This window comes from Lingula anatina, chromosome 1 (assembly GCF_051362555.1).
Source record: "Lingula anatina isolate TDL-2025a chromosome 1, LinAna3.0, whole genome shotgun sequence".
NCBI lineage: Eukaryota > Metazoa > Brachiopoda > Lingulata > Lingulida > Lingulidae > Lingula > Lingula anatina.
The window spans coordinates 25371323-25395738 of record NC_141767.1 but is presented as its reverse complement, the minus strand read 5'-3'; the positions used below and the strand labels follow the sequence as shown (position 1 = coordinate 25395738).

The following is a 24416-nucleotide window of genomic DNA, read 5'->3' as shown; positions in this document are numbered from 1 at the left end:
CACTTGTTTGCAATAGATTTGAGTTACAGTAACCTTTTTTATTTGTTATAATTAGATTCGTCATCACCGCTGAAAGAATGCCCTGGAGCTTTAACTTAAATTGATTCCATATTTCCTAATATCCCATTACTCGGAGGAAATTCACTTTGTCACTGCTTAAAGAATTTGATTAAAAACTGAAAACATCTGAATTCAAAATTAATCTAAAAAGTAAGCGGTCAAACATTGTTAACAGGCAAGTATCTTCAGGGTCTCCAAAGGGTTCACCCAATCAACAACATCCGTTCCTAGAAAGAATATATCTTGGCCAAAACCTTTCGACAGGTTTTGTGAAGTCGTGAGTGTCTTAAAATCCCCTACTTTTATCTTTCACAGGACCAAAAGTTGAAAAATCGTTTCACACTTTCTCCCCAATTCTCATCAATAGTTACACGTATCTTAAATCTATTTTAATTTAAAAGAATGGCACGGGTAAGTGTTGGCTATAGATGTGTGTGTAGTATATAAGTCCAAGCAGCATCAGTGGTGCAACAGCTGTCAGTTGCAGTCAGGTAATAAATGTCCAGGTGTCGGAGACAGCTGCGTCATGAGAGCACAGCGACAAACCACACCCAAGACAAGTTCTTAGTGCTGACATCGGAATTCCTAGTGGTACCAAGATTCATCACAGGTAGGGTTGTTGAATTTTAGTTAAGCCTTCCATATACAAAGAGGTTTGTTTGTGCTTTTATCTGCCATTACAGTGCAAATGTAAATGTAAACCTTCTCCAAAAGGTAATCGTGCCCATTCAAATTCTTCATTTATTGACTAGGAATATTGGCATATACCAGCTGTCACTGGCAAGAGATCAAAGGTAAATTGGGTAGATTTAAAGTTCTTTGCAAAGATTTCGTAAAAAGCTTAATGTGTCGCATTGGATGCGATAATAACATTTAGTTTGAATTTTCGGTAAAGGCAACGGCATGTAATATATATTTCATAGGCATAGCTTATTGCTTGACTATCATGATGACAGGAGTTATTCTAAAGTTCCTTTTAAAGATAACCTTGCTGTGTGATTTTTTTCCTTTTTATTATGCAAGTTAATTCTGGTCGTTTTTTTACGCTTTGAATATCTTACATCCTAACCTGAATTCACTTCAGGGTATAAGTTGCAACTTGACTTATAATAAGTCTTATAGAAATATATATATTTTTGGGACTGAATCTGTTTAAAGGGCTATACATTATTAAGTCTTCTCAATCCAGATGGTCCAATTCAAACATTTTAAAAAATAAATTACAGCTCGAAGAATCGTCCAAAAACCGAGTATAAATTTTATCGACATCCATTATGGATTATGACACAAATGGATCAAACAGAAGCGATAAGTCAAAAAGATCTGTTTCGGAGTCCACCATGAGTAGAACTACAGGCCAGTTCGAGTTACCTATGAGAGTGTCTTCCCTGCCCAGGGATACAGAGGCTTCCTTTACACAAGGCACTGGGACAAGCAAGAAGGTGTATGGTACCGCTGGTAATCAGATGGATTACATCGTGACAAAAAGTGATAATGACAGCAACGTGTATACGTTTCCCAGATCAGAAACGTCCTACTATACGTAAGTAAAGCTTTATGGAAGCTTAATATTTATTCTGTCCCTCTTTCAAGCAAAAATATTTGTGAAATTCACACTGTATTTTTATATCAATTCAGTGCTAATACAATTTATTAATTCTGAAAATAAAGAAGACATAAATTCCAAAAGGTACGTATCCTACCGTCTATATTTCCAGAAGCACCAGCAGTCTTCTTGATCGAACTGTGAGAAGCAAAAGTTGTCACTTTGGAGTATGTGCAAAAATTACACTAGGCTTCATTGTGCTGATGTTGATTATATGGGGTATATTGGTACCTTTATATTTCACAGGTAAATTTTGCAGGTAAAGTATTAAGGATGACGTTTTTATGCGTTTGCTATACATTTTGTCACTGATTCTGCATCTCCAATTTGCCAAAAAACACTAAAGCGTAATACTTAGCTGACAGAGAAATGCATTATTTGTTTGGATTTAAAAAAACATATTTCATGACTGTTATTATCATTTTACACATATCTTGAAATTTTCTAACATTTGATAACATTTTCTACCCTTCAGATTTTACCTGCCGTAATTTTAGCCAGCCACTCAGATACGGCAAATGGCATTAAAAATATTTTTTATCTTTGGCTGATCCATATGATATCGTTTTGTATCCCAATAATTGGAGGTCAAGAAGAATTTCATCAGCTGTGTTATGCTATGAGAATAAAGTGTAAAAATTTTCTTCAACCAACAGCTAATATTGAAATTGTTTACCTCCAATATTTCGATGTTTATCTTGAGCATCTTCAACAGCTGAAGTGATTGAAGAAAAATTCTACTTTATTCAAAACGCGGCTGTTTTTTAATCTTTTTAGAAACCCCTACAATACAATAGTTCTTGATTGCTTCAGGAAACCTTCCAATGGGAAGCGACAGTGAGGAAGAAGAAGCAGCCGTGGTTAATTCTCCCCAGGAACTTCAAGCGGAAAAGAATGTATACTCGGTGGCAGATCGTGTCCTTAAGCCAGAATCAAACGCCACAGGTAAGCAAACATTGGCTGCAAGTTCAAATGTAATAAGAGCCCAAGAGCCAATAAGAACCCAACTTTTTAAAATTTTTACTCACTATTTTTCGGTAAAAAGACATTCGCTCTACGCATGTTATATATGACATTCGTTTTTAATTTTTTTTCTTGGGTACGCCTATTTTGTTTAAAAATGTGCGTAACTCTACCTTTATTAAATTGTCCGGCAAACGCCAACATTTCAATGAATTTTAAAAAGTCAATCACGAATAAATATATTAATTAATAAAAACATTATACTGATTTTTCAGTTCTGAATGCAGCGTCTGGGAGTTTCAGGATCATGAATTTAAAGTACACCCTGGAGCTGGAGAGCCCACTCTCTAAGAAATATCAGATGCTAAAAGAGAAGTTGGAACAATTGGTGAGTAGGGCGACAAATCTTGGAATTCCTGAAACCAAACATCCACTTTGATAGTTTCATAGTTCAATTGAACATTTTTAAAACATTAATTGAACTAGTGTAACTTTAAAGGGTAGATGTATGCCTTTTGTATTCCTAACCAAAAATTTCCTAAAAACTTTATTTTCTGAAAAATATACCTACAGTGTATAAGATTACCATATTGTTATTTTTTCAGTTAGAAATTGTTTTCCATCACAGTTTTCTCACAGCTAGTTTCGACAAAGTAGTGATCAATGATTTCAGGTAGGATAAGCTCTCTCTCTCTCTCTCTCCGGATCCCCCTCTCAGGTTATTTACGGCCACTTTATTCGACCGAATGAAAAATGATAAAAAATAAACATATATCCTAATGATACTATTTCTGAATACAGTGCTTTTTCATTTTACATATATACTGCCTTGCTATTGTGCTATTGCTGGTCTATTTGTAGTTAAATGCCATTTCATTTCTATATCATGCGTTTCTATATGTTACTACATTACTCCGCTAATATTGCTGGAAGGTTTTTTTTTTTCGATGAACAAAGTGTCTCTGCTTTTTAAGTTGCCATGTTTTGTACATTTTTTTTCACTTCTAGTCCTGACGAGACCGCTATGATACAAGTCCAATGCATTGTCACATTCAAGACTGACATGGGACTGCACGTCACCGATTTAACCACCGAAATACTCCAAAGATATCTGATCACATTTCAGTCCAAGCTGGGACCGTTTACTGTGTCTTCCAAAACCGTCAGCTTTGACTGTAAGTAATTTGTGATTGATTATATGTTCAAACGACTCCTGCATAATAACAACAGATGTTACCATCTTTGATTCATTGATTAAAGATGCATATTAAACGAGTACTTATGTCAAATTATTGCCGCTAAACCTGGCCCAATGCCACCATACAGTTGCTAATGGGTTAACTTAAAGATTTCACTGTTCCGTTACATTATAAATGAATTTTAATTTTTTTTCCTTTGCAGGTGGATGTTAATCTATTTCAGTTGAGAACAAAACTGGTAGTCTTGCTTATTTATTTACAGCCTTTTTACTCTCGACTCGTGTATCTTTGTGTGGCAAACCATTGAGGATTAAACGTACTGTCTATTGGTACGCTGGAAACAGGGTGCTTCCATACGCTTAAAGTTGTTCGTAAACGATGTCACATATGATATTCGCACGTACCTCTGGAGCCTTACGCGATGTGACTTGTAGCAGTTTCAAGCCTGTCTTCCTGTCCTTACGTTTATTCTTTTTACAGATTTGTTTAGTGGTATTTATGTTCTGCCGCAGCCATATTTCTATTCGCACACTTAAAGCTTATTTTACGGAAGTAAAAATCTCTAATGCCTTCCTTTGTGGCACTTGTAAATATCATTTTTGGCAACATGTAATCGTCCTTTCAAGTTTTATCTTTTATAGAATGTCGATCGATCAATAACGTAAGAACAGGAACGAAGATTGTGACCAACTAAGATTATGGGGGATACTTCCCCTGCCAGTCCTAGGCGGTGCTGGTTAGCCCTACAAGGTTGGTCACCATGGTGACTGCCTCAGGTGCTCCAACCGAGGCACATGTAGATTGGCTTTTTTTCAAACATTCTGACGTCTTTATTTCAGCTATTGCAGACAAGTGCAGACTGAACAATGGGGGATGCTCCGACTACTGTAGCTGGAACGTGTTCTCAGACCTGGTTCACTGCTCATGTCCAGAGATGTATGCGCTGGAAGCAGATGAAAGAACGTGTGCTATGATAACAACGAGTAAATCTGTCTCTTTTCTACATTCTTGGCAAAATATAACTACCTTATACTAAAATAAACATGACACTAGTTGTATTTTCATTATTTTCTCTTTTAAATAAATTTCGTCAAACCCTATTTCGTATGTGATAAAGTCTAAAAGCCCAAAATTTACTTTCACATCAATTGAAATTGTTCTCAGCTCATAATATCTTAAAGACAATGCATATCACCCTGTTTTTCACTCCAGCCACCCCCGCCCCACTCACCCTATCTTGGGGTCCGGCATGTACGCGGCAACAGTTTCAGTGTCACAGCGGCAAGTGCATCCCGCTCTCCTGGCTCTGTGACCATACACATGACTGTATCACGGGAGAGGATGAGCAGCCCTATCTCTGCAGGAAATTGGACGGCGGTAATGCAGATCATAACTTCATGTCCTAACTTTATTACTTTCTTTTTATAGACATCCTTGTTGTTATTTTTGCACTGTCTCTGTCACGTTTTCTGTTCATGTACTTAAAATATATTTGTCGAAGATGTTATTCATTTGACTTAGATGTATCAATTTCCTTTCATACACGTAGTCATACACGTTAGTCTTAGTTGTTTTTTATCTCAAATGTCGGACTTTATCCGCAACCTATCCTTTTTTATATTTTTAGTTTATGAAAGAACATGCACTAAATTTAAGTAAGGTGCCTGAAAACAGCGTTGTCCATGAGTACGGAATGAAATGATGCTGATAAATTTTGAATTCACTGTCTCACTTTTAAAACTTAGCTTCCTCAAAAAGCAGTCTTTCGTCTGCAAGATGAAGATTTTTCCAATAATAATAAATAAATAAATAAATATTAACACTGTTTGTTTAGGTAAGCCGCTTTTTGTTCTCACAACGACGACGCCTACCACTGAACTGCCCACAACGACGACGACACCAACGACAACCACCACCACCGCGACAACTACCTCAACCACGACCACACCTCTACCTACCACCACCCAGGAGCTCACAACACCAGAACCAATACCTACCACCGACTCCAGGGTTGTTCTAGGTACGAAAAAAGGAAGAGATACAATACTTCGGCCGTCTGGATATCATATGTTTGGAAAATAAAGAGAAGTACAGACAAGTATGTGGGAAGGGTTGTCTGCGGTATTATGATGTAGACAAGCGTACTGGTAATGCAGGGAAACATAGATGTATATAAATCGCCCCGTAGTAACAGTCAGATATGAAATATTCTCTCGTTTCGGAGGGCATCAAAAGATAAGTTACTCGCAAATGTTAAAGAGGATTGGACATTATTTGCTATGTCCACGTTTTTATTTATAGAACAGCAATGTTACTGAACAGAAGAGGGGGCATTAACATTTTTTCTGATTTGATTTTCCATTTCAACAATTTGGCATCATTTTGTGAAACATTAGAAATGCTATTTTTCCACTGTGGTTGTTATAGGTGTATTTACATAATATAGCAACAGTCAGTTTAACTCAGTTATAAGGTAGTGCATCTACTACTATACCACCTGCATAACTGTTATTATCAGGAAAGCTATAGGGGCGGAGTCAATAAAATGCAAAAATGGAGAACTGGTACTTTTATTTTTTACAATAAATCCTGCTCCACGCTAAGCTGGGCTAAACAGTACAGCACTGGATGATAAAAACATTGAATAAAAAAATCTACAACTATATTTACATCTGCAAGTGCCACCTAGTTATGCTGTTGGCTATGGAAAACCAGTTTACAGGTAAAAACTAAAAGAAATGAATTGCTTCCTGTATACTGCCCAACTCACTTAAAACACCAGTATTGTAACCCTGGTCAAAATTTTTTTCACCATTATATAAAAATAAAATTTTTTAGACAGCACAAAGCTTAACTGGTAAATTTCACAGAGGAATAAACATCTTTAAATGTTTGTCCTCTGGCTTCCTAATGGTATTTTTCAGAACAGGCTTCTGCTGTGCAGATTAAAATTAAGAACTTTGTTTTAATTTTCTAGATCACTTAACGAGTGACCTTGCTAGAGCAGGTTTTTATCAACCTTTGAGACCTCTCAGGTCATAACACAAAATACACCTACAGATTTTCTAGCTGAAGATTATTTTACAAAACTGATCACATTCATCTGAAACATCACAACATCCAACATTATCAGCACAGGCAAAATAATATCTGCCACAAATTTCAGTTGTCTTGACAATTCTTTGGGATTTACGTATTATACTAAAATTCACTTTAAATAACAAAAATGGACTGCCACATTTTTCATGGTAATTTGGCACCCAATAAAATCCCGACAAAAAATGTTGATTAACTCACAGTGCCACTGACGATCTGGAATAAAGTACCCAATGTGCCTTCCCATTGCCATATGTAAGACGCAGTTAAAAGCAAAGCCACAACTGATGAAAAAATAGATGAGAAATTTTCAGTAATGTATATGAACTACAATAATTGCCAAGTTGACAAGCCAGGATATATACTATAGGAAACTTGGATTTACTACCATGTGCACCCTGGTAGATCACATACTTCATTGGAAACTTAACAAAAGAGTTACAGAACTCTGTACATTTCAATGCTGGACATTTGCATTACAACTACATATACAGAACATTCTTCTTGGTTCTAGGATGGAGTCTGGGACAAAAGTCTAGATAACTATCAGCTTTTTAATCCTCCTAACCAATGTCTGGCAAATGCTGCCTATTTTTAGCGATAAATATAAAAGAGCAGCCACTGGTCCTTGCCACTTTCTACTAAACGGCAAAAGCCAACTCGAATGAGATGCTTTCTTCATCCATTGAATGTTTTTGCTGCTGTCATTCTGATTCAAGCATCCACTTTTCCGATGTTTTTATAGCAGTACCACTACAGGCACTGGGCTGCAGACTTTGTACACCTTGGGTCACTTCCTCTAAATTGATGTAAGTTGTAATGTTGTAGTCTCATGAAATGATCTAAAAAAGAAAATAACAAAAATTCACTCAAATTTCAAAAGAATTTAAAAAAAGGTCTAAAACTATGAATTTTCTGTTCATACAAGGTTTAAAGACAGACAGTCAAGGATTTGTTTGCTCAAATTCAAGCGAAAAAGTATTCAGAAGAATGTTGGCTTTTTTTATTGATGGTATGAGCCACTTTGAAATATTCTAGTTATCAGAATAACACTGAAGTGGAAGCATAAACAGGTTCTCAGCAATTAAATTGTAATTTAGCGTCCCTTATTAAATGCAATAAATTACCTGCCGTACTGTTGCTTTAATGAAATCTTTCCTGTCTGTAAGATCAAACTCTGGGTATTTTGCATAAACCTGAAAATTCAGATAAGATCATCTGTTATCTTATATCCTATCTGTTCCAAGATTCACATCTAATAGAACCTGCAGCAAAATTTGGACTTCCTTGCAAAATATCAGGAAATCAAAATTAAGATTAATTCTACTACCTATCGACCTGCTTGCTAATAATAATAATAATAATAATAATAATAATAATAATAATAATAACAATAATTGAAAACATATCCCTACCTGTTTACATACAGTTTTCATGGTAACTTCTTCCAAGTTGGCACCATCTAAGATTTTCTTTATAACATCTTTAAGCTCTTCATCCTATATGAAAAGGATATTAAAATATTCTAGAAATACTGTCAGTAAAGACCAAAATTTAGAACAGCCTTTCCCCTTAATACACACAGAATCGTGCATTCTACCCTTCCTTTTGTACGGATATATTATAAACACAGTGTCATATATCCCCAATTTCAGCATTTAAGTCATCTAACGTTACCCTGATGACAATCTCTTGATGAATAAAATTTTGACCATCTTTGATGACTGCCCATTGGTTACCAGCATTTGAATAAATTGATGACAAACATGGCCTTAGTGTATATTAGTACCCACCATATCAAGAAGCTGTAATAAACATGGTTACTGACCACTTTTGAAATAATCAGTTGAAGAAATGTGTAAAATATGGTTTCTGTGCTGAGTGGCTAGTCAAGTTAAGAGCTTGAATGATATCATTTGTTATGTTGGCACTGGACACTAATACTCAGCAAACACAAGCAATGACGATATCACAATACATTCATAATTCATGTAAGAGAGCAAAAAGATCTCACCACTGGTGGTCCCTTTGGCTTCTTCATCAATGGTTCATCATCTGAACTGTCTTCATCTGAATCTGTGGACACTGGCGCTAAATAGGAAATTTCCAGGAAGATATTAGAATTATTCCATACTACCAGAAGAGTGATCACCATAAGCAGTTTTAATATCTGAGATATAGTGACATTGTAAATATGCTAATGCTTAAATTATCCTACCTTTCTTTTTCTTCGGGGTTGCTTTCTTAAGAGGGGACTTTTTAGGCTTTGCTGGTTCTTTTTTTGGTTTCTTTTGTGGAGTCTTCTTCGGCGTTTTTTCCACTTTCTGTTTCTTTTTAGGCTTTCAAAGGAAAATCAGAAATTTAATTTGCCATAAAAAAATATAATGGCCGCAAAGAAAGGTTACAAAAGAGCCCTGTAGGATTCTGTAACTTACTGAACATTTGTAACATGTAGCAAACCTATAAATGTAGAAAACTCCATTATACAAAAAAATAAAAAAACAATCACCTTTTCCTCCTCCTCCTCTTCTTCATCCTCTTCCTCATCACTTATCTCATCATCATCATCGTCTTCATCATCTGCATCTTCATTGTTCTCTTTTTTCTTCTCTCCTGATTTCCTTTTTCTCTTTCCCTTGCCTTCTTTTTTACCCGAAGATTTCCCTGTAATAAGTGGAAAGGTCTGATTCAATGTTTAAAAGTTAATTCTCTGTTGTATAAGGATCAGTTACTTTTTTCATTAGGTGTTGCCTCTCTCTATCCAGAAGTTTTGATGCAATGAAGAACTGTAGATAATGTACATAACAGGATGGGAATGTCACCAAAAGTCCCAAGAGAGAGAGAGAGAGAGAGAGGGGGAGAGAGAGGACACTTGGCCTATGCTACTAAAATATGATAGCCCATTATCTAAACTTAGTAAAGTTAATTGAGCAATGAGCCTTAGCGCATTTCACTAACTATATTTAACAGCTTTATACAGTAAACATATATTGGCTACAGTAAAAACTTTAAGTGCAAAGTGGGGTGCCAAAAATATTATGACCTGTATCTAGTTTACAGATGAGAGAGAGAAATGGAGAGAGAGACACAATGAGATATGTTAGCTACCTAAAGATCCATAAGTTTCTTAGATAGCTACAAAAAGAATATCTACATACTTAAAAAACTTTGTGAAGTGGAGTCAAGTGAAAGGCACCTTCAATGTGTTTGGCTAGCAAACACAATGATTCACCACAAATATTTCAAAATTAATAACCTTTAAGTAATAACACCCACTCACTTTTCTTAGGTGCTGGAGGAGCTCTGCCAGAATCCTTGGGATTCATTAGGAAGTCCATTATACGTGTAACAATGGTATCTTTTGCCCCAGACTTCTCCAAATCCAACACCTCACAAATAAGCTTTAAAACTGGTATGTGGTATCTGTATAGACCAATATAAACCATAAGATAACGTGCAGACCAAAATGGTATATTTCATCAAGTCAGAACAAATTACTTAGTTAACAACTTCTAGTATTTAAATACCAACTGTGAACAAACTCACAAGCAATTATTGTCTTTTGTTATTTTGTGAATAATCATTTGATTTTATTGGCTTTAAGTGAAAGAAAACTTACTTGTTTAAAGATGCAACTTTTTTCTCAAACTCTGTTGAGTCACTTTCAAATGGAAAACCAGAAAACTGGCGGATATTTTTCTTGATCTCTGATGCCTAAATGAAAATAAGACTAAACTGATATAAATAGTATTAGCAGTAAAAAAAATATAACACTAAAACTATGTAAATTATGTTATCAAACTCGTACAAAGATATGCAAATTATGTTCACATAATTCAATATTTCTTAGCGCCAACAAAACCTCATTAAGTTAGTTAATAATAAAAAAACATGTTACTGGCTATATTTAATGCACAATCAAATATGAGTTCAAGGACATTATAAAAATCATAAGCATACTATGTTAAATAATACTATCAAACAAAAAAACAAAACTGAGAAACAATGCAGTAAGTTTATACTCACGGATCCAACTCTGTTGTACAGAATCCGATGCAAAGGTTTTAATTCTTCTGATTTCGTTTTATTCAAAAAATGTTCAACTGGAAAGAGAGGAACAAGTGATTTGAAAAAAAAAAATACAATGAAAGGGAAGAAATAGTTTAATATATTAAGTTTTTGACAATGCAAGCTACAACACGAAACAAACAAACAAACAAACAAATAAATAAATAAATAAATAAATGTCATTAAATGCAGACAATTTGACCAGTTTGAATATGTTTATATTACTTCACTTATAAACAAGATCTTTTTCACAGCTTGTAAGTACTTACTTCTTACACATGCCCCTAGCTTGATTCCAACTCCTTCTTTAATTTCCACTTTCTTGTCTTTTGGAGTTACTGATAATGTGGCCTCCAGTCTTTCTGTTTTCTTTCTTTCTCTCTTGCCTGATTCTATGATGACTGGACGTTCAAGCAAGCCCACTGAAATGACACATATGAAGCCATTCATAAAGTATTTTTCACTATGAAGTCATTTTGTTTGATTTTTCTAGTCAGCAACTTCAGTAGATAAAATACTGCCATTTTTACTACTGTTTTTTTTTTCAGATATATCTTTGTTGCAGCACCACAGCCAGGATTACACAAATAAACCTCAAGCAAGAGTACTCAAAGTTCTTACACTCTTCCTCATCTCCCTCGTCTGACTCATCATTTTGTTCTTTCTTCTCTACTTTTTTTGGAGATTTCTTTGCACTTTTCTTTGGCGTTTGCTTTTCTTCCTTCTGTTCACCATCAACTCTTTCCTCTTCATTTTTTTCTTTATCAATGCGGTCTTTCTGGTTTTGGACAGGTTGATCCCCCTGAAAAAAAAAAAATAAAGACAACTATAGCTAAATGCCATTTTCCATCTAGTATTTCAAATAGGATAACACTACTGAATTTTGTACTGTTTTTTGTTTCCATATAAAAAATTAGCTGAATAATATTTAGTTAATATAAATAACGACTCTTTCCCTTCATCACTTTCGATATATTCCAATTTCCAACACCAGATCATACAATAAATACTAAGAAAAACATCAAACTGTGCTGTGATAAGTTTACAAATTCACAATACAGTCAGAAATAAAGAGTATTAAGTGATCTATACAAACCCATTGGTAAAACACAGAGAAAGGACAAGAATATACTGAATGATAACATATCCTTTATTTTAGAAAGAGGGTTCACTACCTGGTATTTGATAATCAATTAATGGTTTGGTAGCACCACCTATTACAAGTTCCAAGATACTGCTAGTTTAGCAAGTGTTCAATTTCATCATTTCTATGGCAGCAATTAAGGCTGATTAATTCAAAAACTGTATGAAATACAATTCCAAAAAGAAGAAAAGCTGAATTGTTTCAATGTGAGCCACCACAAACCGACTGGGCAGTGCCACATGGGACGGTTATGACCTATTTCTAGCGTGTCTAAAAATAGATCATAAACAACAACGTATTTATACGATCACGCGGGATATCGGAAGTGAGAGCACTGCCAGAAAAACAATTTGATGACTGTCAAATTTCAGAGTATCAACTCGAAAGTAACTTCAGCTTGAGGACATTTCGTCCACGTTTGCAGCTTCTCATTAATTTTACCGGTGACCCGCATGCTTGACCTAGTTTTTCAGGCCGTACGAGTGAACTTGATGCTTGAGCCGATATTTAAAGACTTATATACACACATCAAGGAAGTAATAAAGACCAATATCCCTGTTTTCTCAGAGATTTTTTTCTGTTTAACATGCCACGTTACGTAAGTGTACTGTTAGAACAGTACTTCATAGCAAAATAAGAACTAACTTCCCATGACATCTATTCATTCAAACGAAACTCTAGAAGCTTGCACGGAAGGGCATATTTACGAGTCAAATTTTCATGATCGAATTGCCCATATAAGCTAAACTTGCCAAGAGGCATTAAGTACTATGCTGAGATTCATCCTGTATACTCTATTTTCTTTTCACTTACCGCTCCCAAAGTTGATGAGGCTCCTAATTCGGTGTCCGACATGGTTTAACGCTACCAAAGCAAAATGGCGGCACAAAGTCGCGGGAAGCAAATCAGCCAATCATAGTCAAGATTTAACCAGATTGTATACATTTTTAAGTAATGTGTATAAATTGAAATACATAATGTACTATGATAAGACTAAAAACACAAATTGTTCGAAATCCACTTAGTTAAATCTGTGATTGTCATCACATCACAATATTTAAAAAATGCATAGCGCCATCTATCGAGGATATAATAATAACAAAATCTCGGGAAAAATTCTCCGCATGCAAAATTTGGTTATCGTTTCTACTTGGGTTGTTTCAGGTTAAATCGATAGCTCAAATTCATGATGTGTTGATGTTTTCAAAGGTACGTTGTTTATGTTTTTAACCATATTCTATAGGCGGGACATTTGCACTGGCAGCTTCATTTAGGAGTTAGTCATAGATGTACAATCAGTCAATAATTTTATATATTATTAGAATTATTACAGTACTACATCAGTAGTTGTTTATAATTATTTGAAATTGAGAAGCTTCTCTTTAGAACTGAGTAAAATATATGGTTAAAGCAAGGAGTAACGTTTTCTTTCTTGTAGTTAGGGCTGTGTAGATGAGGTCCTCTAAAAACTGCAGGCTTTTTTACTGGTATGATTTTACTAAATTATTATACATGTACACACGCTCGGCTGTCACCTTGATTGGATAGTAAACGATTGTCGTAAAATCGCTAAATGATATTAAAACCGGGTGCATAAACTTGAAAACCACCTACAACAACCTTGGACTACCACATTAATCCAATACAATGCAAAAATAAACTATAACAAGTGGTTAAAGCCTTTAAACCGAATGTCGTAAAGTCCCCATATACCTCCATAGAGACAATAAAATAGAATGAGCTTCTGAAACAAACCTGATCCAGTTCCAACAGAATAATCGAAATAAAATACTGCCGGGCATCGGAGCGGCCTAAAACTTGGCACGCTTACCGCTAATACTGCAGGCTACATCATCCCGTCGCTCGTTTGTAAATTCCGTGCATGGCATACGCACAATCAAACCGTAAAAAACAAATTCTCGGGGTGTCGTTGGCCAGGTCCACTCTAACCTACCATTACGAAAAAGAAGCCATGCCATTGGACAATGCGACCTCTGCGGTTACGTCATTTCCTGAATTGGATTGTTGAGTGGACCTAGCCAACGACACCCCGAGAATTTGTTTTTTACGGTTTGATTGTGCGTATGCCATGCACGGAATTTACAAACGAGCGACTGGATGATGTAGCCTGCAGTATTAGCGGTAAGCGTGCCAAGTTTTAGGCCGCTCCGATGCCCGGCAGTATTTTATTTCGATTATTCTGTTGGAACTGGATCAGGTTTGTTTCAGAAGCTCATTCTATTTTATTGTCTCTATGGAGGTATATGGGGACTTAACGACATTCGGTTTGAAGGCTTTAACCACTTGTTATAGTTTATTTTTGCATTGTATTGGATTAATGTGGTAGTCCAAGGTTGTTGTAGGTGGTTTTCAAGTTTATGCACCCGGTTTTAATATCATTTAGCGATTTTACGACAATCGTTTACTATCCAATAAAGGTGACAGCCGAGCGTGCATGTACATGTACTGTATATTATATGTATATTTAAAATATGATTCTAGGACAATTCCCCCCAGGCAACCCCCCCCCCCCAAGATAACCCCTTCCCAGAGAAGAAAATACTCTTTAGTCTTTGAATGATTTATCTGAGGCATTTACGCATTTCTTGAATATACTACTACTACTAATAATAATAATAAGGGTTTATTATATACCTTTCAAATAGATTTTAAGGGAAAATGAAAACACTAACAATAAAATATGTTGTTCCCCATTATTTAAAAGTTCATGATCACAATTCATTAGCATGTGTACTCAGTATAATATAAGCAATATGGTATAAAAGTCTTTCTATGTCGTTTGGTTCAACATTTTTGTAAAACATAACTATAATGATTCCTGAGGTCCTTTTCAATGACACTGGTGTTAGGTAAAAGATGGTTCAGTCTATAAGTATCTAATTTGATCATATTTAACTTTTTTTGCACAAGTTAGTACGGCAAGATTTCAAGATGGCCAATTTAGTATAATTTGTTTATTGCTGCATTGTAAGTACAGGGTATATAATGCGAAGAGCTCTTTTCTGGATGTTCTCTGGGGATTTAGATTGCTGCACGGCAAATATTATACTGAATAAAAGAAAGAACGAAGACAGATAATGATGTGTTGGCTATTCATTACAAAATTCAGGAGGCTCACTTCTGTGCTTAAACAGACTGAAAAGGCAAATATAAGTTATTAGATGCTAAAGATGCAAATTATGCAAATCATTCCTCTAAAGGTATTTTTTTACCCCAAATCCAGGTCTTTAATTTTATATAGTCCATCAAATACTGGTAAAAGAACTTGATTCCGACATTTTCTTTACCCTTTATATTAGTATTATAGAGATTCTCTGTTATAACAGATAAATACTCCCATTGTATATATTTGCTCTAATATATTAGTATAGCAAATGAAACTTGCCTTTTACTGATATAATTAGGGTGGATTTCCTTCTGAAATGTAAAGGAATGCATGATGGTGTAAATATCATAAGAAACATTGAGGACTAAATGTTTTAATTAAAAGTTTTATAAAATATCAGTCTTGTTTTATGGACTGGGAATGGTGGATGTAGGCAATACATTTTATCCTTATGAAAGAAAGTGAGTTTAACATTTATTGGTGCAATAACTGTCTTTATTAATTTTTTATATAGGGATTTAATATATTTTAAACTATTATCTGAGTTACAGATGTATAACACAATGTTGGATCCTGGAAGTGTATGCATTCTTGATGTATGGATTGATTTGCTGTACATAGATGGCATTCCTGATAATTAGATTATTCATTTAGTTGCATTGATCCGGGAGCTTTTCTCTTTACGTAATGTGATTATAGAGTAGACTTCCCTATATTGTAAAATTATGCATCATTATGCCAAATGGGTAAAAAATGCTGTACTGCACTTAGATATTTTGTGATTAAAAATTAACTAGGATTGTTATATATATATATATATATATATATATATATATATATATATATATATATATATATATATATATATATCATATCGGCAATAGGCTACATGTAACATAATATGTTACATGTACATAGCCTATTGCCTGTGATATGGTTGTGCTAACATTAGGACAGTGAATGTAAGCCCAATATGATATTAAGTTCAGCTTGGTAGAGGAAAGAAAGACTGAACTAGATTTAATTACTTGCAGTTATTTGGCCATAATTTGATGGATTTTTTTATGACCCACTTCTTTTTGAAATAAAAAATGAGTTGAGAAATACTTTTAGTTCTGACACTGATTACCAGCTTCCAGAGATAGTCCCTTCTGTCACTAATTACATCAATGCCAGCCTCAAGAACCATTTATCAATATAAATTTTCATTAATCAATTTTAATGGCCAATATTTAACCAACAGCTTAATGATTTGGAATAAGTTTGAAGCAGTGTAAGTGGTCTGTCCTGGATCCATGTCACCTTGAAAAGAATTGTACTACATGTAGTAAGCAACATGGAGTTCCTACAGCATTTTTTTCTATTATTATTTAGATTTTACATGTTTGGTACATAATCCACTACTTGTTTAACTTATCCAAGTACAAGTAATACTTATTGATCTAATTCATCACCTCCAGAAGAACTTCACCATATGTCAATCATCTTGACACGGTTTTGAATTGCATGTAACCAGGAAGTCAGTGTGAGCATGATCTGAAAGTGATGGTGGAATAAAAAAGAAAAAACACTTATTTGTGGATGAAGGACTTTTTTAATTTTTTCTGAGCACCATTAAAATGTGTTTCAGAGGTTGGTTCGCCCAAGGAGTTATAACAGACCTTCTGTTATAACTCCTTGGTTCGCCAGAGAAAAATAGCGTTTATCTCAGGAAAATTAGTTAACAACAACTTTTTGGCAGGGAAATCTTCCACTGGGCACCTATAAGTAAGGACTTATGTCAAATTATTTCCAGACTGCTAACCATATGCCACCATATACTGTCAAATAATATCAATTAATGAAATACTTCAGGGTTTTATGACATTTCCTGAAAAATGGTATTTGTACAGACATTTTCTGCTTACTTTCTGTGCTTTATGGACTGGATGAGGAAAAAGTAAGTTAAAATTACTACCAGAAATTTGAAGAAGGTACCATTTCAAAGCCTTTTTTTCTGGTGCTTGAGAGATTTCAGATTTTTTTTTTTTTTTTTTTTTTTTTGATATATTTATTTGTTTTGTGTAAGAAAGTGGTCCTAATAATTTATATTTGTTACAGAGCAGTACTCGTGCTTCTTATGTATACTTTAACAAACACAAGATTATCCATAAACAAATACTAGTTATTTGTTTCTTTGTTGAAATATCCAAATGCTCTGCTAATTTAAGACTCATAAATTGAGACAGGCGAAAGATGATTAACACTTTATGTTAAAGGGAAAAGTTGTCCTGATATTGCACACCACTAAAACAATAGTTACTAATTATATAATCATCTTGCGAGTGCTAAAATCTGTTGAATGTTATGAGAACTGAATGTGATAATTGATTGAAATACATGCTGTGAAGGTATCTATAGGTGAATGTATCTATAGTCAGAGATAATTATTCCTTCCAGGTAAAGCATCGTGCTTTTCAAGAGATTGGTTTACCTGTGGACCAAGATGACATAGTCTACGTCTTAGCTGGCATTATCCAGTTCGTAATACCATAACCACCAGTAGTAAATTTGTAGTCTTAGAGAATGGAAAGCAAGGTGAAACCCGTCCAGATGATGGCCAGCTCTGAAACCTCGGAGAGCCAGGAAAAAGATACAAGAGAACAAGCAGAATCATCGTTATCAAATAAAGATGATAAAAACATGGTGACAGTGTCAGTGTTCACACCTATGGGTGCTCATGTGTTCTACTCTCCAGGAACACACAATACAATGGACATGGCCATTGAGCCTCTGGTCACATGCAGGCTCTGTTTAATGGAGTTGCCTGCCAGGGAAATGTATGAAATGCAGGATTGCCAATGTCTCTATTGTCAAATGGTAAGTTAAAGGTAAAAATTAAAAGCACTTAAAGAAAGACTGTTTACAATATGCACACAGGTGTCATCTGGATCATTATAATTTTTGTCTATCAATCCTTGTATTTAGATACGTACTTGTACACCATGATTTAGGTATGACACACATTGGTGTAAAGCAGGAGTGGATGTCACATCTTTTTTTCTTATGGTGCATTCCTCAATATGGCAAAATTATGATTATGAAAAAATTGCCCTTTTCCTTTTATGTCAGTTTAATGTTTAATTTTATCTTAATAGACATGATTAATATTTGATTTTAAGGAACATGTTATTTCTTTAAAGAGAATGAATTTGTATGAAGTGACAATTGATTTATTTTAAAGAGTCTGATGTAGTATTTGAAAAAAATGTATTATATTATTGTCATACATGTAGGAATCGATATTTAGAAATGGAATTTTTTTTTTTTTTTTTTTTTTTGTTTTTATACTTGACATGTTATTTGTAGTAATATTGTCTTCCTAGTGTGTAATCCAGTACCTGACTGTGATGATCTCAGATGGGAATGTGTTGGTCATCACTTGCCCAGATGCAAGATGTAGGCAGGGAGGAAAATTTTTACCATCAGAGGTATCTTTACTGTTGTCATACATTTAGGAAGCTTACAGTAACTGTGCTGTATGTACAGTTTGATTAACATAGAACTTACATTGTATAGTTTGGAGATAGTACTCATGAATTTTATGACACAAAATTTTTTGGTTCTATATATTGGTGTTCTAAACTACATGTGTGATGTTCTGATAACCACATAATGAGGGATTAGTCAGTGTCAATTTATTGTAGTGATATCTATTACACGGGTCGTTACCCTAATGTTAAAAGGATATTGATATTTTTGCTATGCAGTTATAAGAACAACATTATTCTTGTTAAAGATGAGTTCAAAACTGAAATGCCTCTCATTTTAACGGAGCCTGAGTCGCATCTTGGATCAGCAAATTAAAGAAATACTCCATAAACTGGTTATTTTTATAGTTTCTATATATGCCTTTGTCTTGTACTTGAGTTAAGACATACCTGCCACTTTAATCCCCTGGTTGACTTCAGATTGAGCAGTTAGTTGATACCATGACCTTCAAGAGATATCAGAGATTGAAATTCTCCAAAGGTTAGTTGACATTTCCAACAGTTACATAAAGAAGATTGGGTCATGTTCTTTTAATGACAAACATTTGAAACAGCAATTGTTTTTAAAAACCAAACATTTATAAATTGATTCTTTAGGTAAGCTGTAGATGGTTGTTTTTATATGCTCAGTGCCAAAATTTTCAATGTTTCACTTACTGAAGGGTCTCATTACCAACAATTTGTATGTGACTAGAATTATAATAGAGAATAGTCCTACCTTTCTTATCCCCCATAAGATTATTCTTAATATTACAGGTATGAAAGCAATTTTTGTTTTTTGTTTGCCATTAACTAACAATAATTACCAATTAATGATAAACCCGGTCTTTTGTTTGTCATTCCAGAAGTAGATCTAGATCCTAGTCGCATGTGGTGCCCAGAAATTGGCTGTGAAACTGTGTGCCATGTGTGCCCCCTCAGTGACAAGAAGAATGTACAGGGTATACCTGTGAAGTGTCCTAAGGTAGTGAAGCACTATTTGAAATGCATTTTAAAAATGTGTACATGGGGCAAAAAGTCATGTCCAGCCTTAAGAGCTCCTTGGCAATAATTGAAAGAAAAATCATAGTGTTTTTAGGATGAGAATTATGGAAGTTTAAGGCTTCGTTCACATGGAAGGTCTATTTTCTAAAAATCTTTTTTCTATTCGCGGTATCTTATGATCACGGTCTGTGCCCTGAATGTACCGCGGCGTAATTACTGGCAGTGTGAGCCAGTAACTTATACAAAGCTGTAATTTATTCTCGGCTGTGCTCGCATTCTATAAAATCTCATCCTCCGTTGCCGCATCGCTTGCCATCGGATCATGACGGTTGCACTTGTATCTGTCGTGTGTATAGCTTCTTCATCTTCTTCATCTTGTTGTTGCACAAAATCGACAAAAACATTTTTCAAAGCAACCGCGACCGCCATTAACTTTCTAACTTCCTACTGCGCATGCGTCAAGGTATCAGAATCTCCTCCGAGCACAGCCGAGAATTAATTACAGCTTTGGAAGTAACTTGCTCGCGCTGCCAGTAATTACGCCGCGGGATATTCAGGGCACAGACCGTGATCACAAGATATACCGCGAATAGAAAATAGATTTTTAGAAAATAGACTTTCCATGTGAATGAAGCCTAAGTGTACATCCAAAAATTCGATGTTTAGGCAAAAAATATACCTCTTTTTTTAGTGCTACCTAGAGTTTTGCTCAATCTGCAAGTCCAACTGGCATGCTGATGAGCCATGTGATGCTTACAACAGCAAGGTCAAAGGTCATGATGCTGGGTGAGTTGGTAAAGACAAGTGTTTTACTTCACAGATTGCTTCTGTTTACTCTCCACTTTTCATTGTTTGCATCTGATGATTTCTTCTTAATGACAAGCTGAACAATAGATCCACACATTTGTGTGCTGTAATAATGGCAACCCTATTCTTAAAAGGTGTGTTTGGAGTATTTGTATTGATGCTGTTGTTGTATTTTTTGTTGTTGTTGTTTTTATTTAAATTATTATTAAAAATATTCACCTCAAATGATTAATGCAATTCACAACCATGCACCAGCCTATTAGATATGAAGAAAACTATGAACTCTACCCCTGCTCTGACATTTTCTTTTCATAATATTTCTGTTATAACATGTTTTATAAAAAAATGTTTCAGCATACCCATCAGCAGTGAGGAAGAATCCAAGATCAAGCGTTGCCCCATGTGCCACATTCCAATAGAACGTGCCGATGGCTGTGCACAGATGATGTGCCGTCAGTGTAAACATGTCTTTTGTTGGTACTGTTTACAGTCATTACAGGTAAACACTACATCTTTTTGACATCATCAAAGCACACTTTCCTCAGATGATTGACAAACAGTTTTCCCCATGAGTAAGGGGATTTTCTGTCTTCTTTCACAGTGTATAATCAGCAATGTCTACGTTTCTAATAATTCATACATGTTTTGTCTAAAGAAAGTTTGTTGAATGCTGCTTACGTGTATATTATGAAATATATGCTTATTTAAACATTTTAAGTGGTTTTCATGGATTATTGTTTTGCCGTACATTCAAAATTGTTTTCATCTCCTATAGGATGATTTTCTCCTCCGCCATTATGATAAAGGTCCCTGCAAGAACAAGTTAGGTCACTCCAGAGCCTCCGTGATGTGGCATAGAACACAGGTATATCTCATCTTCGTTGGTTTAAGTTTGGTTAAAAATAGGGTTTAAAGCTAGGTTTATACCATGAGATAAACCTAGCTAAATGGTCTCTTTACATCAAGTTTCCTGGGTTTTTCCCCCCCTTGTGTTTTAATTTATCAATAGCAATGACCTTGTAACTTTGACATTCTGCAGGTATTCTTTACGTTTCAGGTTGTTGGCATATTTGCTGGATTTGGCCTGCTTCTTCTGATAGCTTCACCATTTCTGCTCCTGGCAGCTCCTTGTTTGCTGTGCTGTAAATGTAATGCCTGCAAGGCATGTGCTGAAGAAGAAGACGTTTGACTGCAAAAGAGAAATCTGATACTCACCTGCTAGGTCCCAGTTTAATTGTTGATCATTGTGAATGAGATCAAACTGGTGATCTCTATAGTACCAGTAACAGCCGGCATTTATTTGTTATTTTATTTATTTATTCAGTCATGTATTCACATTGAGTCTTTGAAAAAAAAAAGACTTATATTACTAGCATGGCCTGCTCTAAGGTGAACCAAAAATGTATTTGTCAATTACTCATGCCCATATGTCAAAGAAAATGTGCAAATGATCTGACTGTAAACCAGTATTTTAACTTTATTGACTCATTCTTTTTTGGCGTGTGGATGTGTGAGATTTTGATTGACAGTGCACAAGAAAACGTACCAACTGTAATAATGAACATCAGTGATGAAGCAAGAAATGGTAAGGTTTAGGTTTGATTTTGATTTTAAGCATGAAAAGCTGGTGCTTGATTGGGGTTTTGGTAGAGTGGAATTGTCACAGGGTCAGTGAAAAACATCTGTACAAGAAAACACATGAAAAAAAGGACAGCTGGCAAAGTGCAAACCTCTGAGAGGTAGAGTAGCATGGTAAGTGTAACCCAGAACTTGTGGGTGGTTTCTCATCCACCCTGTCTCACTGAATATGATGTCAGATTTTTTAAATTGTAAAGGTGCACACACAAATATTTGTATCAAAAAAAGTATATTAATTTGACAAATGGCTCTCTCATAAGTATTCCATGTATGTGTTCTATTGTCACAATAACCACTTTAAACTTTTTAAAGGAATTTTATTTACAGTAAATTTAGCATAACTGTGACACTTTTGGACTGAAAAATGTATTTATGTTGCAGTATTTTCATAATTTTCAACTAAGGCCAATACAAAAAAATCCATTCCTCAAGATTTGTTGAAGATGAAAGATAAGTTAAACAGTGACAAGATGTGTGATAAATGCTGTAATTTTTGTGTGCAGACACTGCATGTGTCTGTATATATTCTGATCACTGTGTCTGACTGTGTGATCACTCATTGCACATCTGTCGTCCACCCTTTAACTGCCAAACAGTATTATTACTTCAGGGTTCATACAGCAAGGTAAAGAGCATATTCAAGAACATGAGTGTAAACAAGGGCAACTTATTGTCATTTTCAAGTCTTCTCCCATTCCAAAATAATTTTTCTAGTTACTCTTTTTTACCAATTGCATAGTAGTTTCTTCTAATGCCAATTCATTCTGACACTGAATCAAACCATATATATAATAAATGTTAATCAGCATTACCCTTAATATTAACAATTTGCACATACTTCAGTTGATAATAAAATGGCAACAATCAAAAGAAGGGTTTTCAGCTGTTTTAAACTAACCATTATTGTGTCCTCACATTCTTCAATATTATCTTCAAATGATCTGGTTTATTTTTCAACTTGATTATCTTATTTATTTCTAACAGTTTCCTTCAGAAAGAGTTTGATTGCGTTTTCTCTGATTTCTTTTGTTTGGTATTTTATCAAAAAGAATGGTGCAGTAACCTTATATGTCCTTCAGCATGTGCAGAAAATAGTCACCTATGCCAAAAACAGAAGTATGATGTTTTTGTAGAGTTACGTGATATTTTCCAGACATCAGCACTGTCTGGAAAAGTAGTGCATCTAAAAAAGTAGATACAGCCTAAAGTAAGACTGCATTTGTCATCATAAGCTAAATGTGACCAACATTAGGGTCCATCAGATCACAACTTTAAGCACTGTATTGTTATTAAATTTAGCTGCCGGTGGATGTCACTCTATAGTTGGTATTACAATTTTATATTACTAATTAGCACTATGGGCAGCTGGAGATACCATCTGAATTTGAATAAGACTTATGGCAATCCCCTTTTCTTCAATTTCTGAGAACTTTCTCCCTTATATAAAATGTCACGTATCTTGAAACAAGTACAGTTCACCTTTTGAGTGTCTCCCTTAAGGACCTTGACCTATGCAGGCCTACCATACTACCAGACTCTGTACCAAATGATCCCAAATTCACCAGTAGATTGAACCACACTACCCGTCAGTACGCATTTCACAGTAACATACCTCGGGATGAATTTTGAGACGAGATGCACTACTGCCCAACCCCGCTGAGAAACGCCACTATCACATCATGTACTAGGCAAGAGCGGTGTCGTGTCTGATACTTCGAAAACGTTTTGATACACAAAATGGAGCAAGAGAAATTACTTTTTTTTGTAAAGTGTCTGTATTTTAGTCAGCTTTGCTGTCTTGTCATTTATTGTCAACTGCCCAAGTTGTTGTAAGATGGGCATATACCACTTAATCTGTTAAACCTTGTATTATTATGAGCCAAAATCAGGATCTTGTCCAATTTTTATCCAAGTTGTCATGGTCGCAATGCTTTTTTCTTTCTAGTTGTAAACACCTTACTAATGATGCCAGGACATCACATATCATCATGATAGAACTTTTGTATCAAATGAATTATTTGAGCAATGGAGTATACGTGATAGGAATTGCATCTTGTCACCAATTTTCTTATCTGTTGCTCTTGGTAGATGCATCATGAAAGATCTTACATTAAAACTACTGTCCTTGTTTCAATATTGTTGGAGTCTTCACTGTTTTATTGCTTAAGGTCTTGTCATGCATTTTAACAACTTA

The 24416-nt window shown here is 34.9% G+C and overlaps 3 protein-coding genes and 1 long non-coding RNA gene across 5 annotated transcripts; 3 read left to right on the top strand and 1 right to left on the bottom strand.

Annotated features, from left to right (window-relative positions):
* LOC147764158 (uncharacterized) lies at window positions 1–1919 on the top strand. Its single transcript, XR_015335645.1, has 3 exons — window positions 1–854; window positions 1287–1603; window positions 1779–1919. It is a non-coding gene; the product is annotated as an uncharacterized LOC147764158 (long non-coding RNA).
* Window positions 1920–2482: 563 nt separating this feature from the next.
* LOC147764157 (uncharacterized) lies at window positions 2483–7809 on the top strand. Its single transcript, XM_087008847.1, has 7 exons — window positions 2483–2611; window positions 2905–3017; window positions 3235–3302; window positions 3638–3804; window positions 4668–4811; window positions 5041–5205; window positions 5663–7809. Exons 1-7 carry the CDS (start codon window positions 2491–2493, stop codon window positions 5908–5910), a joined length of 1026 nt encoding a protein of 341 aa, XP_086864973.1. The 5' UTR covers window positions 2483–2490; the 3' UTR covers window positions 5911–7809.
* Window positions 6383–13126, bottom strand: LOC106178444 (protein DEK). The gene is made up of 12 exons (XM_013561629.2): window positions 12950–13126; window positions 11614–11794; window positions 11262–11414; window positions 10951–11027; window positions 10544–10638; window positions 10205–10347; window positions 9434–9588; window positions 9143–9263; window positions 8939–9015; window positions 8340–8423; window positions 8052–8120; window positions 6383–7766 (listed from the first exon to the last, which is right to left on the bottom strand). Exons 1-12 carry the CDS (start codon window positions 12989–12991, stop codon window positions 7755–7757), a joined length of 1209 nt encoding a protein of 402 aa, XP_013417083.1. The 5' UTR covers window positions 12992–13126; the 3' UTR covers window positions 6383–7754.
* A 68-nt stretch (window positions 13127–13194) lies between these two features.
* LOC106178441 (putative E3 ubiquitin-protein ligase RNF144A-A) lies at window positions 13195–23095 on the top strand. 2 transcript variants are annotated; one of them, XM_087008829.1, is made up of 10 exons: window positions 13219–13345; window positions 17118–17202; window positions 17703–18122; window positions 18629–18733; window positions 19214–19274; window positions 19639–19757; window positions 20469–20563; window positions 20939–21083; window positions 21360–21449; window positions 21642–23095. In XM_087008829.1, exons 3-10 carry the CDS (start codon window positions 17829–17831, stop codon window positions 21771–21773), a joined length of 1041 nt encoding a protein of 346 aa, XP_086864955.1. In that variant the 5' UTR covers window positions 13219–13345; window positions 17118–17202; window positions 17703–17828; the 3' UTR covers window positions 21774–23095. The 2 variants fall into 2 exon arrangements, with proteins under 2 accessions (XP_086864950.1, XP_086864955.1); XM_087008824.1 differs by lacking the exon at window positions 17118–17202 and having other exon boundaries at window positions 13195–13345.
* The last annotated feature ends 1321 nt before the right edge of the window (window positions 23096–24416 follow it).